The sequence below is a fragment of the Gracilinanus agilis genome, chromosome 1 (genome assembly GCF_016433145.1).
Source record: "Gracilinanus agilis isolate LMUSP501 chromosome 1, AgileGrace, whole genome shotgun sequence".
NCBI classification, from domain to species: domain Eukaryota; kingdom Metazoa; phylum Chordata; class Mammalia; order Didelphimorphia; family Didelphidae; genus Gracilinanus; species Gracilinanus agilis.
Window position 1 is genome coordinate 268,469,614 of NC_058130.1, and position 19,439 is coordinate 268,489,052.

General features: G+C 41.9%; 1 protein-coding gene across 3 annotated transcripts in view; it reads right to left on the reverse strand.

Moving 5' to 3' along the window:
• Positions 1–4,846: 4,846 nt before the first annotated feature.
• Positions 4,847–19,439, reverse strand: part of LOC123235388 (tubulin polyglutamylase complex subunit 2-like) — a 35,088-nt gene continuing 20,495 nt past the window's right edge. The window contains exons 3-7 of one of the 3 annotated variants that reach the window (XM_044661518.1): positions 16,371–16,458; positions 11,837–11,965; positions 7,865–7,978; positions 6,665–6,762; positions 4,847–5,716 (exon numbers count right to left, since the gene is read on the reverse strand). In XM_044661518.1, the coding sequence (XP_044517453.1) occupies positions 5,495–5,716; positions 6,665–6,762; positions 7,865–7,978; positions 11,837–11,965; positions 16,371–16,458 (651 nt within the window). In that variant the 3' untranslated portion in view covers positions 4,847–5,494. Of the gene's footprint in view, positions 5,717–6,664; positions 6,823–7,864; positions 7,979–11,836; positions 11,966–16,370; positions 16,459–19,439 lie in introns of all 3 variants that reach the window. The other 2 variants (XM_044661511.1, XM_044661525.1) reach the window with 2 other exon arrangements.

The window sequence follows — 19,439 nt, forward strand, 5'->3', positions numbered from 1 at the left end:
ATATATATACATAATGTATAGCACATATAAAATAAAATAAAATTTTAATATAATAATAAAACATAAATATTATATGTATACATTACATACATATGCAATGTATATTATATAAACAAAATACAATTTAATATAATAAAATATTATAACATAACACAATATAAATAATATAAAGATAAAAAGAAAATAAAAATATAAACTATAATATGAACATATTTAAAACAATATATGTATATTTTAAATTGAAATAACTATATTAAATTATATCATGAATACATTTCAAATTCTAGAAATATAAAATTATATACTATGAATTTATTTTAAAGTATATAGTATGGATATCTATTCAATTATAAAATATGAATATATATTTTAAATTATATAATATAGTTAAATTATATAATATGAATATACATTTTAAATTATATGATAATGTTTCAAATTATATATGAATATATTTTTAAGTATATAATATGAATATAGTTTAAATTATATAACATGGATATGTATCAAATATATATATAATTCAGTTTCAGCTGACTTTTCAAGATCCCATTTGGGGTTTCCTTGGCAAAGACACTGGAACGGTTTGCCATTTCCTTCTCCAGCTCATTTTACAGGGGAGGAAACTGAGGCAAACAGGGTGAAGGGACTCACACAGTTCTAGCTAGCAAGTGTCTGAGGCCAGATTTGAACTCAGGAAGATGTCTTCTTGACGCCAGGCTTGGCTCTCTATCTACTGTGCCACCTAGCTCTGCCCCAAGCAAGCTCTATCCAGGATAAATAGGGAATAACTTAAAAGGGGAAAGCACTGGAATTAAGAGGGATCAGGAAAAGTTTCCTGTAGAAGGTAGGATTTTAGTTGGGACTTAAAGGAAGCTCTGCCGGGGTAGAACACCCCAGTAAATCAAGGACCAGATTGAAATGCAACTGAGAAAATGTTTAACAAGATAAATAAAAAGACATCATGTTCACTTGTGCTTTTCCAACTCCCTTTCTATTTGGAACCTTAGCCTGGGGGACTCGGAAGGAAAGCGGCTCCCTCAGGAGGCACCAGAGCCAGGCCTCGAAAGCCTCTCTTTTTTGCTTCCAAAGCAAGCTTGGTAGGCATAATGCCAAGCTGTCTCTCCAATAGGGCTAATATTAGCCCGCTCTACTTCACAGAACTGAGGAAAACTGTAAACTTTTGTGCATTAGTTACTATTAAAAAGTGAAATCGAATCTTATCTCATCCTCCCCATTTGTGCGCAGATTAGCCACTGACTGGTCATTTTGAAGCCCTTTTTAATCTTTGCTGGGTTTTCCATGAAGGTATGAAAATGTAAAGGAACACTGTTGTGCCACAATCAAAGAGATGGCTGCAGAGAAATCTTAGAATACCTGACCAACGGATGTTGCCGATGAAGGGAGCTTCAGAACCAGCAGAACAAGTTACAGGGTCACTAAGTTATCATTGTAAAGAGAAACCTTTTTTTTTTTTGGCCAGACACTGAGGGAAGCAGCCTCTGTCTGACTGATGCCTTCGTTTTCACCCCTTTTCTTTCTGATTACTTTGAATTTCTCCTTCTTGCAAAGTGACAATTCTTTGCAACATTCTCTCACCCAGCCGTCCTCGCTTAGGACTCAAGGTGAATGTGGGTTACACGGCTAAAGGAAGCCACTTGTTTTGGAAACTTTGGGGACCTGGCTCACGACTTGCCAGGATGATGGGGGAATCCTCTGTAGGGGAGCAAGTGAGCGCTGATAAACAGGAGATACTTGATGAGGAAGGAGTCCTTCCTCACCTAGCTGTGTGGGGGAGCCTATGTCCATGGTCCAGAAAGACACCTTTGAAAGTCCCAAGAAGTCTGATCAATGCCGAGACCAACCATAATTCCAGAGGTCTAAGATGAAGCAGGCTACCCACTTCCTGACAGAAGAGTGATGGATTCAAGGGGTATAAAAATACCCATTATTTTGGACACGGGTACACAATGTGATTTGTTTTGTTCAAATATGCTTAGTTGTTACAAAGAATGTAGGGCTTTTTTTCCTTTTAAATTGAAAGAGGATGGGAAGAGGAAGAAAAAATTTTATTTTATTTATTTTATTCATTTAAAAACCCTTACCTTCCATGTTAGAATCAGTTCTGTGTATTGGTTCCAAGGCAGAAGAGAGGTAAGGGCTAGGCAATGGGGGTTGAGTGACTTATCCAAGGAAAGAAATTTTAAAAATCTAATTTGTTGGGGGGTTTTTAAAATCCCTTCAAAGATAGGGATTTCCTCCCCTACACACACCCTTATCCTCCAAATAAAACAGTGTGAGCTAGAAGTCTAAGAAAGGCTGTGGCTATTTGGCAGAGCCAAACAACTGGGGAATTAAATTAGTTGTTATCCAAAACACCACCCAACCATGTCCAAGTTTGAGGCAGAACAGCCCAGTGGAAAAGGACTAGATTAGCCAGGCCCTTCTATGATCCTAGAAATTCATTTTAGGATCCATGAGAAGGAATGCTGGGTCATCTTGCATCGTGTAGAGAAACAGGTCACCCCCGTGTTTCACGCTCATTTTTCTCCCCACTGTTCTCTGAGACAAGGCAACCCCTTCTTAGCACCCAGGTCTTTCCAGAGAGCTCTAAAGGTCGGCCTCCTGGCCTGTAAGATGCTCTAAGAATTCTAGAAAAAGTTTAGAATCAAAACTCTGGGACATGCTGATGTTACCATTATGTGTGTTTGAGAGGAAAGGTCAAGAGTAGGATATAAAAGAAAGACACTGAAAACAATTCTATAGGACTGTGAGGTTCACGGCAGTTATAGAATTTGGGGAGTATCCAAGGGATAAGAGGCTGAAAGGCCCTGCCCAAGGTCTTGGGCTAGTTAGTGTCAGAAGGAAGACAAGAGCTTGGATCTCTGGTTCCCAAGTTGAGGCTGCTTCCAGTCCCTCATGGCTGACTCCAGTGCTCAGGATGGAGGGTGGAAACCACAGCCACCTCGTGATAAGAAGTCCTAAGCCAGCACTTAGCAGCACAGTGCTTAGCACACAGGAAGTCCTTAGTGTTTATTGACTGACTTAACAACAGATTAGAATTCCCAGGACTTGGTGCTGATGTGGTGGGGAGAGGAGTATCTATAATTCCTCCCTAGAAGCTGCTACTTCATCCCCACAGCTTTCTGTCCACTCTGCTGTGGCTCGGGTTTCTGACCTGAGATGGCATCCCTAGTGACTTATTTCATTTGCATCCCTCTCCTAAAGCTTACTGTTATGCCTGGCAGGATGACAGCCATCTTGAATTTGCAAACAACAGTTTATCAACCATGGAACAAAGAACCCAGCCAGCTGGCAGGAGGTGGCATGTGCCAAATTTTCGGTTGGTGATCTAGTATAAAGACTGAGAACTAAACAGCCTCAGGGGTCTCTTTTCTCTGAGTTAGGGAGGCAGGAGATTGTCTGCTGTCCAGGTTGTCTACTACCAGAGGAGGGTAGATTGGTATAGGCAGGCAGGGTTCAGACTACTTTGCTAATTATATCAATCACTTCATTAATTGATAAGGCAGCTGGGCCTTAATCATCTAACAAGATTATTCATCAACATTTCATCATTAATATCTCTGAAATCTACAACAGTTTCTGAGCCAGGGGAGACTCTCAAAGTCCCCTGGACTCAGCACCAAGGCCAAATCTCTATTTATATATCTTCCTAATTTATTATACTTATTATAGGTTAAAAGCTCAATAGGGTTCCCCTATTTCCCTCTCACCCATCTCCCAATTTCCCTTTCCTTCAACCTATCCAATAAACCCTGTTAAATCTACAAGCCTCTGATAGCCTTTACTTATTAAGCTGGTAGCTTACCTTGTTGAGGACAAAGTCATCATCTCTTTGGTAAAGCAGTCAGCCTAGCTGATCCAGTCACTTCAAGATTAAGCTTGTGCTTGGATTATAAACACTAATGAGGTCCCAGAAAGTCAAGATCATCTTCCTAGTTCATCAAGGCCAACTGATTCCTAAGGGAACTGGGCATTTAGCCTTTCACAGAATTCCATCATCTTTCAGTGGAGCTTTATCAGGCAGTAGTGGAAAGTAATCCTCTGTCCTTCACAACTTGGTTGAATATCAGTATTAATAAATAACAAGACCTTAACCATCATAACACTACCTTCTCCCTCCTCACTCCACTAAACCTCACTCTTCATCCTAAAACCTTCCCCCCCTCCCCAATGCCTTCTCCCACTAATGCCTTTTCCCTTCTACCCCTTAATACCTTCTCTCACCCCATCCGTACCTTTTCCCTCCAATTCTCTAATGCTTTCTCCCCACCCACCTCTATACTTTCTCCCCTCATCTCCCAATTCCTTTTACCTCATCCCCTAATACTTTCTCTCACCCCACCCTCTAAGACCTTCTCCCCTCCATCTCCCTAATAACTTCTCTCCCCAATGCATTCTCCTCTCCCCACTCCCTGTATCTTCTTCCTGACCTGCCAATACCTTCTGGAGTTGGATTTGCAATCATTAAGACTTGAGTTCAAATCCTATTACAGACAGAGACTGACTGAGGGTGTGACTGTGTGTAATGTCAGACTGTATAATGGGGATTAGAATAACTACTTTGCAAGTTTATTGTGGGGCTCAAATGAGAGAAAATGTGTAAATGCTTTGAAAACTTTAACATGCTAAATAACTGTGATGATTATTTTTGCTACTTTCTGAGGGATGGGGCCACCCTACCTCCTGCCACGAATATACCCATGATGGATTGTTCTCTGTGCTCTCTCAACCATCCCTTACTCTGAAATAAATGTGCCCCAGGTGCTGGAATTATTAACTCAGTGCAATAGAGAAGTTCTCCCAAGCAAACAGACAGAGGCAGTTTAAAATAGCCAGAGAGGCTCATTTTTATTCCAGAACAATTTTCCAGAGGTAAACATTTCAGGTTTAGCAGTAAACCACAGAAAAATGAAACCCTCTGAGACACCAAGAGGTAAAAACACCTCACCAAAAACCAGGGAAGAATACATTTTCTTGGTTTGGCTCCATTGATAATGAAAAACAAACAGGGTATTAAATGCATGGGTCTTTGTTGACTTTCCCATGAGTCTGGCATCTCTAAAGGGAAAGTATCTGGGTTTTTTCAGGAGCTGTCAAAGCTTTTACCCAGCAATAATTCAGTTGAGCAACATGTTATCAATCGTATGTTTGCCTGCAAGGGCAGGGTAAAAAGCAGGCATGGAGAATGTGGACCCCAGACCGCTAAGTCCTCGGGCATTGACTTGGGTGCCGGGGGTAAAGGGCTCCTCTGATCAGTGCCAGGGTCTCCTCAGACACTGCCAGAGGTCCAGAGGGGGCTAAAACTGCCCCTGGCTCCCTTGAGGGTGGGTGGCAGGAATGATAGAATGCCATTGCTTTCTGGGTTGCACAGTTCTGGGCCTTTGGGTAGGCCCCAGTTTCCTGGGAGAGGAGGATGAGGGCCTTGGAGCTCTCCTGATGCCAGGGAAGGACCCATCTGGTGAGAGGCTGCTCACTTTCTGACAGGGTTTCCAGAGGAAGATTTGGTGGAAGAACTCGATGATCCTTTTTGGGAGCCCGGAGGGTGCGGGGTCCCCCCTCTTTTGGTGGGGACTAAGGTTTTGGTCTTATTCTTGAATACCTTGCTGGGGTCTAGCTTGTTTATAAAGCAGTCGTTCTCTTCTGTGAGCACCGGAGTATTGTAGGTAACGGGCTTATACATGTTGAACCACTGCTGCATGGAGAACACACACACACACACACACACACACAGGCACAGATCAGAGTTTGGAGCCGCCAGGCACAGGGGTAAGGCAGGGGAAGGGGCGCGCTCCCCTTTGTGTGGGGAGATGATGAGGGCTCCACCTGCCCCTGCTTATCCTGGCCAGTGTCCTTGCTAAGAGCTAACTGTGTCTACCGCCTGCCTGCTGAAGGAGAGCGTGCTGGTGGGGCTCCTGAGCCCGGACCCCCAGGGCTCGCTGGAACCCAGAACAGAAATTAGGGGAGTGGATCTACAGAGCTCCTGTGGTTCAGTTTATTGTTTCTCCTTCGTGTCATGTTCTCTTGCTTGCCAACCTCTTGACTCTAGCTCCAACGGCCCTTTGGCTCCTCTCAATCTTTTACTTCTTGAATCATTTCTTCCATATTATTAGCTAATCTTTATCGTTCCTAATAAGCACGAAACTAGAGGAGCGTTCTTTAACCCAGGGCACCCTCTCCTCCTTCCTCCTGCAGGCAGGAAGACAAACAGTGCAGCTCCTCAGAGCTGGTGGGATGGGCAGGCTCATAGGTGCTCCCTACTTCCCCTGTAAACTCCCCAGGGACGGCTTGATCGCAGGGCTTCTCACAACCAGGAGGGGCAGATGAGGAAACAGAGGAAGGACAGGAATGATTAATGGCCCTGGGCACATGAGGAAACCAAGGCTCAGGGAGCTCAAGTGAGTCTCTCTAGGTTATTACAGCAAGTGCATGGCAAAGCCAGAAGCAGAGCATGGGCTACGGAGGCCCCTGCTCCCTGCCCCAGCCCAGGCCAATACATTTTCCAGAAAACGACAGATTGCTGGAGGGAGGAACCAGACGTGGTGAGCCGGGATAGGGAGGGAAAGGGAGACATGCCAGGTGATCTGAGAAAGACTCTTCGAGACCTGGAAGGCCAGAGGACACTCGGACCCTCTTCTCCTACCTTGGCCTGCGGACTAACACCGTAGCTGGTGAAGGCGTACTGCCACTGGGGGAGGCCCATGTGCGTGATCAGCAGGCGGTAGTAGGACGTGAAGTTGTCTGTGAGAAAGTGCCAATACAAAGCTCTGTCTAGGAACCAGATCTTGCTCTCTTTGGCTACTGTTTTAGTGGAGGAAAAAAGAAACGGCTTCTGAGGAACGGTCATTAAATATCCACATTATCTGTCTGTCTGCCTATCTGGGAGGGGGTGTACACATACACAGGTAGATCGATATTGAGATAGATGCGATTCATTTAGACTAAGCGTACAAGAAACACATTGCCTCTGAAGGCTCTTCTCCTAAGGTTTAGAACTTGCTCTAAAATATTTTGATAACTGTGTTTTGATACAGTGCATGGCTGGCTGCTGTCCTTACGGGGAGCCCAGGCAGGGCGCCAGGCTCTTTGCCTCTCGGGCCAGTGTCTTAGCTCTGGGGAAGCTATTATTGTCCCATGTTGACAATATCATCTTAATTCCTCAAAAGCAGGGGCCGTCCTTTTTTTTTCCCCCAATTTTTGTTACATAAAAATTCTCACCAGCCTCCCTCCCCTCCCCGCACTATAGAGGTATCATTGGACAACAATATATATGTGTATATAAAACTATGTCTTACTTATTGCTATTTATCAGTTCTTTCTCTGGAGGTAGACATATACAAGTCATTCTTCAAACAATATTTCTGTTGCTGTTCAGAATGTTCTCCTGGTTCTGCGTGTTTCACTCTTCATAATTTCATGTAGTACTCTCCATGTATTTTAAAATTAACCTGCTCATCACTTGCCTTTCTTCTTAGTGCTTAGCACAGTGCCTGGAACATAGTAGGCACTTAATAAATGTTTGTCATCTGACTACTGTATGACATCGGGGGCTCATCATACAAGAGTCTGAGAAGTTGGGCTATTTCCTTACCCTTTTCTAATCTATCTCCATGTTTTTCCTTTAGATTGTCCCTAAGAACTGGGAGAAATATTTCACATAGGCTTAGTTAAAAAAAAAAAGTAAACGTGATGAGGGGACAGTCAAAGGGGACTTCTGGAGTCATGATAATACCGATTTTAGGAAAAACCATAAACTGTTCTAAAGAGTGCTCTTAGAGAAGGCTCCCTGAGGGAATCCCAGCGAAGACTAATTTACTATATCCTTCCTCCCTTTGTGTTTTACCTGGTGAAGTCCTTCTGTAAACAAGACACACTTTGCCATTCCCATTGCAGGAATCCAGCTCAAATATTATACTTCGGGAGTCAAAGTGGGGCTTCTCTGGCTGGTCTTCATTAGCTACAAAACCAGAAATTAATAACGACATTCAAGCAGAAGCCAACACACAAACTCAAGAAGATGACGGGGCCTGGATACCAACACGACTTTCTTGGGATGATGTAAAGAGGGATGGAGTAGAGGGTAAGACATGCTTCCTAAGTAGCTCATATATATATATATATACACATATCTATATTTCTACTTTTTTCATGTTTCAGTCAAGTGAATTCTGTATACAAGGGAATAACCTGGCTAACACCCACCAGATGGCCCACTCTGACCATTGCTAAGTGATGGAGATGAAACTAGAAGGAAGCTGGAGACAGAAATGTAAATGGAATCTTTGGGGGTGCTGTTATATTATCAGAGCTACTTGAAGACACCATAATACTGAAATAAATCATGGAATCTCTAGCAAAAGTACCCCTGGAATTATGAGTTAAATTATTCAAAAGACACTTATTGAATGCTTCAGTGCCAGACTTGAGGTCAGAAGGCATGGCGTTCAGGCTGGGCACTGACATTTACTAGTCATTTAGTCACTTAGGTTCTCTCAGATAAAGCTTCTTCATTTTAAAAACAGACATAATATTTGCAAAACTCAAATCCAAGGTTGTTGTGAGGAAATAATGACATAAGCCTTAAAGTACTGTGTAAGTACTTTACTGAGCTATTGAGTACTTGAGCTATTACTTAATATGGCCCCAACTAATGTTGGTTCATTGTTGTTTAGTCATTTTTCAGTTGTTTTTGACACTTTGTGACCCCAATTTGGGGTTTTCTTGGCAAAGATACTAGGGTGGTTTTGCCATTTCTTTCTCCAGCTCTTTTTACAGATGAGAAAACTGAGGCAGATAGGATTAAGTAACTTGCCCAAGGCCACATAGCTAGAAAGCATCAGAGTCCAGATTTGAACCCACCCAGGAAGATGAGTTCTTTTTGAACTAAGACCCAGTGCTCTATCTACTGTACCACACAGATGACCCAATGCTTGTTCATATTAACATTATTAAAGATCGAGAAAAAAAAAAACAAAACCCATCCTACTGTGGAACCTTGTCATAAGGTTATCTAGCCAACCACCTATTTAACGCATTATTCTGATGGAAGTAACTATCCCTTAAAACATTTTTGATTTTCCTAATCCCATGTTTTCTTGAAGTCAATTCATGACTTGGGGTGGGTTATGCCTGGATATGTGTGGTGACCCCAAAATGAGTGAGGCACAGTTCCTACCCTCAGGGAGCTCATAGGCTACTGTGAAAGCTACAGTCCATTATGATAAGTGTGCAAGTAATTGTAATATATGGCAGAACCTGACAAGAGTCATACATAACAGAGTATCAATAAGGTGCTTCTGGGGTTCAGTGCCCAGGGTCACACAGCTAGGAAATATCCATGGCCACAGTTGAACTCAGGACTTCCCATCTCTGGGTCTGGTTCTCAATCCACTGAGCCACCTTGCTGCCCCGCAGTGATTTTTTTTTTTAAAAGGGGCAACACTATGATGAAGAAAGAGTGCTGTCTTGGAATCAAAAGGATTTGGGTTTGAATCCTGGTTCTGACACTTTGAGCCTCAGTTTTCTCATCTGTAAAATGATAACAACAGAACTGTTAGGAAGAAGGGCTCTGACTAGAACAAGGCTTCCAAGCCAGTTCTCAGCCATCTCCACCCCACAGAGCCACCATACCTCCTTATCCCTTTCCAAACCCTTTTAATGTGTCATCTTCTCTCACTAGAATGTAAGCTTTGCCTGTGTTTGTATTTGCAAGGTTCAGCAGAGTGCCTGATACATAATTACTTGATAAAATGCCTGCCTGCCTGCCTGCCTGCCTTACAGGGTTACATGAAGAAAACACTTTGTAAACACTCAGGTGCACAGAAAAGTGAATTAGTCCTTCCTAAGCAAAAGCATCCATCGCCAGAGGGACCCCTCCCAAATGGGAGGCTGAGCCTCTTTGCAGGATGGAATATTGGAAAGAGCTGGATTTGGAGTGAGAGCACATGGGTTCACATTCTAGCTCTGACATTTACTGCCTGGACCTTGGGCAAGTCAGTTAATCTTTTTTGGCTTCAATTTCCTCACCCATAAAAAAGTGGTAGATGGGCTAAATGACCTCTATGGTCCTTCCAACTCTAACTCCATAATCCCATAAATAAATATTTACTAAATGACCTAAGTAGAAGACAGGGTTGTTTGTCCTCTTATGGCCTCCATAGGGAGAAAAGACTCAGATCCAGGAAATAACTGACAAGTAGAACAATCAACAGAATAAAGCACAAGCTTATGTGCTCTGCATCAATAGTCTGCAAAGCACACGCCCAAGAGATGGATAACCTAAAGAGGTGTGTGATCAACCAACTAGAGGGCAGGAGACAGGATCTTGCCTCACCCTCGCACCCTCCCCTCATCAGCAACCATTCCCATCTACAATCTCCCTCTGGGTCTTCTCCCACTGCTGACCTTCCGTGGCAATTGCTGCAAGAGGCTCCTAGTCATTCCTTACCCGTGAGTAGGGCCCTCAAGGCTGCCTCGGGCCTCTCCTTTCGCTCGGTGACTTCGTTAGCTCCCATGGTTTTAATGATTTCCATAGCTGTGTATCCAGCCTTTGCCTTTCCAGAGCTCCAGATCCACATCATTAACCATCTATTGGGCATTTTGACCTCGATGTCCTATTGATACCTCACATTTCCCACATCCAGAAAAGAACTCAATGCTTTCCTCCCCAAACTTAGCCCTCTTCTGAACTTCCTTACTTCTGTTTTCCTCTCAGTGGCCTATTTTGAAACCTTGCCTTTATTCTTGATTCCTGTTTTGGCTAGCCCCCATATAGCCATCCAGGCACTTAGCACATTCTATCACTGCTCCTTACACAACATCTTTTTCCAGCTGTCTTCTCTTTTTACCACTCTACCTTAGACTATGGTCCTAGCTAGAGTCCAGGGACTCCCTCCCTACAGTGTCTTCTACCCAATGGACTTCTCTGGCTCCCAATTAACTCTAGAATAAGATATTATTCCATCTTTCCTTCATCCTTTTTAAAAAACAAAACAAAACTCTTACCTTCCATCTTAGAATTGATACTAAGAACCGTTTCCAAGACAGAAGAGCAAGGCTAGGCAATTGGGGTTAAGTGACTTGCCTAGGGTCACACAGCTAGAAAGTGTCTACTGAGCTGCCCCAATTCATTCTTTTTTATTTTTTGTGTCAGTTTTATAACACATGTCATTATTAGTATGGCAGTACATGCATATAGTTTCAAAATCAGTAAATCCACTTGTATTAGATAAGCATGTTAAAAAAATTTTTCCAGGAAGGGATCAAAAAAGTTTGGAGACTACTAGTCTAGACAGTAAGGGCTATGGGGTTCAGAGAAGGCACAAAACACTGTGGGCTTCATGGAAGAAGTGAGACAAGTTGGGCTTTGAAGGAATATGGAAGGAGGGGAAATGTCCCAAGGTGGGAGGGAGGGCACGGGGCAGAGAGACCCTGATGGGGTGGGAGGTTTGCACTGGCTGGGCTGAACAGGGAAAGGTTGGGGAAGGCCTGGGAAGACAATGCAGGGCTTGGGCTTGTGTTTTGTCCTGAAGGCTCTTGGGCAGGACAGTGCATGATGTCTGTGGAGTGTCTGAGGAAGCTTGGTCTGGGGGTGGGAGACTAGAGGAAGCCAGCTGGATGAAAGTGTTGGAAGTGAGAATGAAACAGGGAGGGAAAAGTCTGATATTTTTCTAAAGCAGAAAAAAAAAAACCAAGAAAAAGAGAGAAGAGAGGAGATCTCTAAGGCTCTATAGATGAATTAAAAGTGACATGCTGCAAGGATGGCCTGGGTTTTCAGAACTGTCCAAAAGACAGTGCCCCAAGGGAGCCATAGTACCTTCATCTTCCTCATCCTCTAGATCCTCCAGAGTTGGTGAGTTGGGAAGTGTGTACATAGCAGACTGGGTGAGCTGAGTCAGGTTTGCGATGCTGTTAATCACCAGAGAGCCCAAAGGCACAGGCTGATCTGCAAGGGCAGAGAGAAAGGGGGGAGGGGGTGTCAGAGGCCCTCCTCATGGCACAAGGTCACAGTTCTCTTTCGGAGGATGATCACAAAGGACAACTGGGGCCACTGTCATGCCATCGCTAATTTGCTATAAGATTCGCAGAGAGCTTTCTCATTTTAGCCTCAGAGCAGATTTTTGTTGTTCAGTTGTTTTAGGCATGACTGACTCTTTGTGATCCCATCTTGGCAAAGATCCTGAAATGGTTTGCCATTTCCTTCTCCAGTGCATTTTAGAGAAGAAGAAACCAAGGCAAAAAAGGTAAAGAGATTTGCCCAGGGTAACACAGCCACTAAGTGTCTGAGGTTGGATTTTAACTTGGATCTTCCTGGCTCCAGGCCTGGCACTCTATCCACTGTGCCACTTAGCTGCCCCATGAGGTAAAACACTAAAGCTATTATTATCCCCATTTCATCAATGAAGAAGTAAATATTTAGGAAGACAGTAAATGTCTGAGGTGAAATTTGAACCCAGATCTTTCCTGACTCTGAATACCACTCTCTTCCCACTATATCACCAAGCCTTGAGCAACCCTCTCTCAGTGCCACAATGTCCCCACTGCATGTATGGAATTGCTAGCTCTATACTCTGTCCCTCCTGCTGCTTTCTGTGTGATCTAAGTAAAAGCTGCCAGGGCCAGAGCGAATGATGGATTAAAGACAATTGATAAACAGGAGATACCTCTGGTACTGATAGGAAAAGCTGGAGGGCTCTGGGTCCCAGCTTGGATGGCAGATCAAAAGAAAAACCAGGCATCCAGGCAGAGAGCAAAGGACTATTAATGAAAGAATTCATTTCTCCTAGGAGCTGGGAGGCAAGCTCTATCCACTTTGGGAACTAAGGGGAGCTTGTTCAGAAATACCCCTGAAGCTGAGCCAGAGATCAGATGATAGCCAGCTTTCTCAGGGGACAGGAGAGGTGAGGGGAAGGTCAGCCTGGGCATGGCAGAAGCAGGCAAGAGGACCAGACAAAGTAGAAACCTGGGGAGAGAGACGGCCACGGGCCACAAGCGAATTGGACTCTGATAACGGAATTAAAATATTTAGAGAATAGCTCTCGGTAAGATTTGGTGCCTAAGCAGGATAAAACTCAACTCCTTGTACCTAGAGGCAGTTTATATGAAAAAAGACCTATGGGCTTTGATATCTGTTCAGTAACCCGATGAAAAGTAAAGGCATCTCAGGTTACATTAACATACATCAAATGTGCAGAACAAATGAGGTAGCAGTCCACTGTACACAGCTTGTACAGGCTTTGTGAGCATCTACACCTCAAAAAATGGCAAATCCTACAAATCAGGGCTTGACTTATTAAAAAATTTTTTTTAACTATTACCTTCCATCTTAGAATCAACACTGTGCATTGGTTCTAAAGCAGAAGAGCGGTAAGGGCCAGGCAATGGGGGTTAAGTGACTTGGCCAAGGTCACACAGCTAAGAAGTGTCTAAGGCCACATTTGAACCCAAGTCATCTCATCTCTAGTTTGTCTATCCACTGACCACCTAGTAGCTTTAAGGCTTATTTTTGTTCACTGTAAAGACTTGAGAAAATGGAAAAGAACATTCTGATTATGAAGATTGAGCTAAAAATTCCTAGTGTATATGTTTTTCCCTCTGGAGAGCTGGTTGTTAAATATTTATCAGCACCTTTCTCACTTAGATTTATGCTGGTCAAACCAGATCTGGAGTAGTGTTCAGCAGTAGGCATTGCATTTCTAAAAGGACACAGGCATATGTGCAGAAAAGGGTGACCATGATGGTGAAGCTGAAAAACTAATAGAAAGAGCAATAGATTTGACATCAGAGGACCTGAGTTTGACTCCTGAGGGAGGTACTTACTCTCAATGTGACCTTGGGCAAGTCATCCTTTTGGGTCTCTGAGAACAACTGTAATATTAGGTATTTGGAATAGACAACTTCCAATGTACCCTCAAAGGCAGCTAGGTAGCATGGTGGATAGGGCACTGGGCTTGAAATTAGGAAGACTCAACTTCCCAAATTCAAATCCAGCTTCAGACACTTACTAGCTATGTGACCCTGGACAAGTCACATAACTGTTTGCCTTGTTTTCCTCATTTGTAAAATGAGCTGGAGAAAGAAATGACAAACCATTCCACTATCTTTGCCAAAAAAAAAAAAAAAAAAGAAAAAAAAAAAAGAAAAGAAAAAGAAAAAAAAAAATGGGGCCATGACGAGTCAGAAAATGACTGAACATCAACTAGGATTTTTTTCCATGTCATTGGTATCTTCTCCTTCTTTAGTTGGCTTGCATACTAATTCCTCAAAGACTTCACAATTGTTTTGCCTCTTGCATAGTTCTCTTCTTGCACTTGGTACATCTAACTGTTTTCCTGGTCTTTTGTTCTTTTAAGGATCATTTCTTTGGCCCCTATAAGCACAAGTGAGGACTGTGACATAACTTTTCAAGTGTGATAGTTGCATTGTTATAATAATTTTTACAATCTTTTTCATTTTCTTCTATTCTTGTCCTTGAATTCCCTTAGAATGACTTTGCTGAGTTGGACATCTTGCCAAACTTCTTTTAAACCGATCCTGCCTTCCAATTATTTCTCCCTGCTTTACAAAACAACACTGCTCATAACTGTCCATCATCCTTTTCAATAAGCTTTTGCAAACAAGTTTATATTCTAACGTGGTGCTGCTGTTGGCAACTGTGTCTCTGTTTGGCAAGTAAGTCAGACATTTGTGGATTAAAGTATTTCCTGGGCTCTTTTGGTCTTTGGTATGGCAATTAATCCATATTAGTTAAATTTAAATATAAGATCATTATAATTGGTATTGATGTAATTTCTGCTATTCATTTCCCCTTTCTGTTAATTTCTCATTGAAATTAGATCAGGATTGTGTTGCTTAAACTGTATAGCATTATTATCATTATTTCTTCTTGCCTTTTCTTTCAAACAGTTTCGATCTTAGGTCTGCTAAGTCTATGGTCTGACTTTACAGAGACAGCTAATTTAGAGATAACTGACATATTAGTAACAAGTTTTTTCCTTCTAAAATGTAAACTATTCATTTCATTTTTTAAACCCTTACCTTCCATCTTAGAATCAATACTGTGTATTGGTTCCAAGGCAGAAGAGTGGTAAGGGCTAGGCAGTGGGGGTTAAGTGACTTGCTCAGGGTCACACAGCTGAGAAGTGTCTGAAGGCAGATTTGAACCTAGGACATCTCTAGGACTAGATCTCAGTCCACTGAGTTACCCAGTTACCCCCAACTACTCCTTTCTGAAAGATCATTTGTTTCTTGCCATGTTTAGTGCCTACCAATTTGTTTCTCAATCTTGATATTGTATGATACCTCTGTGCAACCTACAAGCTTTTGGCCTTTCTCAATCTTTCCTCAATGAATCCTGCTTTCCCATATATTTCTCCTTATGCTCACCTTTTCCTTCCTATGTACTGAAATCAGCACATTCCAAACTATAGATTGAGCTAATTTTGAGGCTCTTACCAACTTCTTCACAGAATTTTTCTACCTTTTCATCAGCAACAAAAGATGTTAGTACACAATATACAATTATTTTCATGACAGTTTCTTTCTGTAGATATAAATATCATTAGTACTGCAATATGTGATAACCAAATAGTTTATGAAATAATGCTTCTGGGGATAAAACCTATTCCTTCCAATTCTTTCTTTGCCTCTCCAAGAAGTACCTATGAGCTATTTTTCCATCTGAATGTAACTCCCTTCTTCTTGTTTCATTTATAGTAGGAATGTGAAGATTCATAGGATTTAGATACTTCAGCAACAGGTTCACTCATTGGTAGATAACCTCACATTAGAGTACTAAGTCAAATTAAAATGGGGTCATTCTTAGCACTCTCTGCCTTCTTCCCAGAAACAGTCGCTGAAGAAGCAGAAAGGAGCAGGGGCAGGATAGGGTGGAGTGGTGGGCACCATGTTGCGTTTTTCTTTGTTTCATGGATAGCTATGGCCAAAAATCATTACCAAGTGACCAGCTTCTGGTGAGGATGTTCTCCATACTTAAATAGGTTGGTCTTCTGACCAGGGCCATACTCTATACCTTTCTGGTGTGGTAGACCCTGTCAGAGCTTACACACCTTCAAGAAACCAGGGTCACCTCCAATCTACAATGTGGTGCTACAGTAGGACTTTGTGGGGGAACCTTGAAATTTTGAGTTACATTTTAAAAAAAGTCTTTGGACTTTTCCGGGTAGTTGTACTTTATGACTTAGCCCTAATAAGGGCTGAAATCACAGAAAACAAGACTTCTTCTTGGACTTGAGAGCAGGTAGAAGGTGGCTCATGTTAAACACTGATTAGATTCAAGGGAAGTGACTCTGCTGACAAAGTAAGTGACAATGGACAAGATGCCAACTTACCATCGAGCTTCACACTCCACACCATGTGGAAACCATTTGTCATCAGGTAAAAATTCTTCAAATCCTCTGGCATTGCACAGTCATTTTTCTACAATCAAAAAGCAGGATGGTATGAAGATGGGGTAGGAAAAAGAGGGTGAGTCTGTGCCTCAAACCAGAAGGTGAGTGTTATAATAGGGAATGTTGTTTACCATCTCCTATCTCCTAAACTCAGGCACCAATTGGTAATTGCTCAAATTACTCCAAAGGATATCTTTGAAGGTAAACTTTCAGTGATCACAGACTTGTTACTGGGCAGATCACTTAATCTGGGCTCAGTTCTGGAAAATTCCTGGTCTGGCCACCCAAGGATAGTTAGAAAGCATCTCCTTCCCTAAGAACTTTTTCCCTTCTTTGTTCTTCAAATTCCTATTACAGAGCAAAACAATAGGAATTTGAAGAACAGAGTTAAAGGGCCAATTTCTATCTTTATCCTGTTGGAAGACGTAATATGCTAAATAAGTACATTAGAAATTAGTATACCGTTCTCAATTTCCTAGGTCTAGTTTCTTAATCCTTTTGATTCCCTTATCTCATCCCAAAGATATAATTTCTACTCTGTGATGCACCCCCAGTCAGTAATGGTTCTTTATCATTTGAATGTTTATACTTTTCTTAAGCACTTTTCATATTCTAATCTGCATCAGTAGTTTCTCTGGTTTTCTCATCCCACTACTATAATGTAAATTCCTTGAGGACAGAAATTGTGTCTTATTTATCTTAGTATTCTCCATACAGTTGCCCCACCCCCCACCCCATTAACCTCAGCACCTAAGAGCACACTGCACGTGGAAGGCTTTTAATCATTTGAGGAATAGATGGATGGATTTGAAATGAAATATAATGGAGAAAGTAGCAATGGCATTGTTGAAAAAGTGATCAATTTTCTCTCATCTCTCATGGAAAGCTCCTTCTGCTTTATAAGTTGAGTCCCTTAGCACCAGGAAGGGTGAATAAATTATCTCTTCTAATAGTTTCACTCATCTAGAGGGCAGATGGAAAGGAAACTCAAAAAGAATTGGATGGAAAGGAAACTAAAGAGAAAATGATAAAAGAATAATAACTAAATGATAAAGAGTGGGCCCCAGGTAGGGTCTGAGGTTGGCACAATACAGGCAATGGCATAAAACTCAGTTTCATGCCTGAGTCATTCCAGGGAACCAAACCCACTGGGAAAATTATAGAGAGATTTTTTTAGAATGTAGAATTCTAATAATCAAAATACCCAAGCTATTTTAAAGGTACTAAGTCTATACTAGTAGTGACCAGAAAGATGAAGAATTCATAAAGCTGAGAAGAAACATTTAAAAATATGGAAATCATCTGAAGTTTCCTCTATATGTCTTACCAATTCTCCCAACCCAATATCAAGGGATCTCAGCCACTGGGATCATCAGAGGAAGGAAATCTTCACTGCCTTCCCTCTGAGGGATTACTATAGGGAAGGTAGAAACACCAAGAGGTAAAAGTCCTAGAATGTAGGTATTCTTAGGATCCATTACCTCTTAATGAATATTCCAGATATAAGATAATAGTTGTTCTCTAGGTGTAGTTTTTCTAAGGTCACTCAGTTAATGCTGAACCTAGACATTCCAGTTCTGAAACTGAACTATACTAGCTGCATTCAGTTCTGGCCTGTGTTAGCAGAAATAACTGATGAAATAGGACCAGTGATATAAGCAGAATCAAGGTGTTTCTGTGGTGGTATCTGTCAAAGATGCTGCCTACTCTGAAAAGGCCATGGGAGATGCTTGTTTGGAGGAAGGACCCCTCTGCTTTGCTTTATTAGAGGCTGCTAACGGCAGAATCTTATTCACATCAATAGGGATTATTCTCTTTTATAAGTCAAGATGGGAAATGGCTCACATTCTAGAACTCTTTAGCGTTATAAAGTACTCATATACAGGTATTATATATACAGGTATTTCACTGATTTACTACTCACAATATCTTGGAGAGGTAGGTAGCGAAGGGAATATCATAGAAACATATCTGCTTTAGTTTTTTTTAATTGGAGTCAGGAAGATATTAGTAATATCTAGCCTCAAACACTTACTAGCTGTGTGACCTCTGGGCAAATCATCTAATTTCTCTCCACCTCAGTTTCATCATCTTCAAAACTGAGGTGATAATAATAATTCCTAACTCACAGGGTTTTTGCAAGGATCAAATGAGATAACATAGGTACAGTATTCTGTAACACTTGATGTTCTATATAAATGTTAGTCATTACTACTACTACTATCAGTATTATTATTTCTTTCCTTTGCTAGTCTCTTGCTCTCTTCTAAGCTCCAGAACCAAATGGATGTTCGTTCCTACTCGGACCTCAAACTCCCTATATTCTCAACCTTGCTTATTATCTTTCCCCTTATGGCAGATCCTTTCTTTTTCTTTTCTTTTTTCTTAAACCCTTACCTTTTTTTTTTTTTTTTTTTTTTTTTTTAAACCCTTGTACTTCGGTGTATTGTCTCATGGGTGGAAGATTGGTAAGGGTGGGCAATGGGGGTCAAGTGACTTGCCCAGGGTCACACAGCTGGGAAGTGGCTGAGGCCCTCACTCCACTGAGCTACCCAGCTGCCCCCAAACCCTTACCTTTTATCTTTATTATTGGTTCCAAGGCAGAAGAGCAGTAAGGGCTAGGCAGTGGAGTTAAGGGACTTTCCAGGGTCACACAGGAAGTATCTGAGGCCAGATTTGAACTCAGGATTTCCCATCTCCAGGTCTGGCTCTCTATCCAGAGTCACCCAGGTGTACCTTCTATTTATGTTCTAATTCTGTCAAAGGCACTCCTAGTCTGAAACCTTGCCATGACCTTGGACACTAATTTCCCACCCCTCTCTGATTCAGTCAGTGATTAAGCTATATTGATTCTACCACTCCACCTTTTATGTTGCCTCTCTATTCCCAATGTCTAACACTGGCTCATTATTGCAAACCTGATGCCCCTCTACTCTTCCAGATTTATTCCTTCCCTATACATTCTGCTCCAGCCAAACTGTACCACCTTCTAGGTCTCACACACAACGT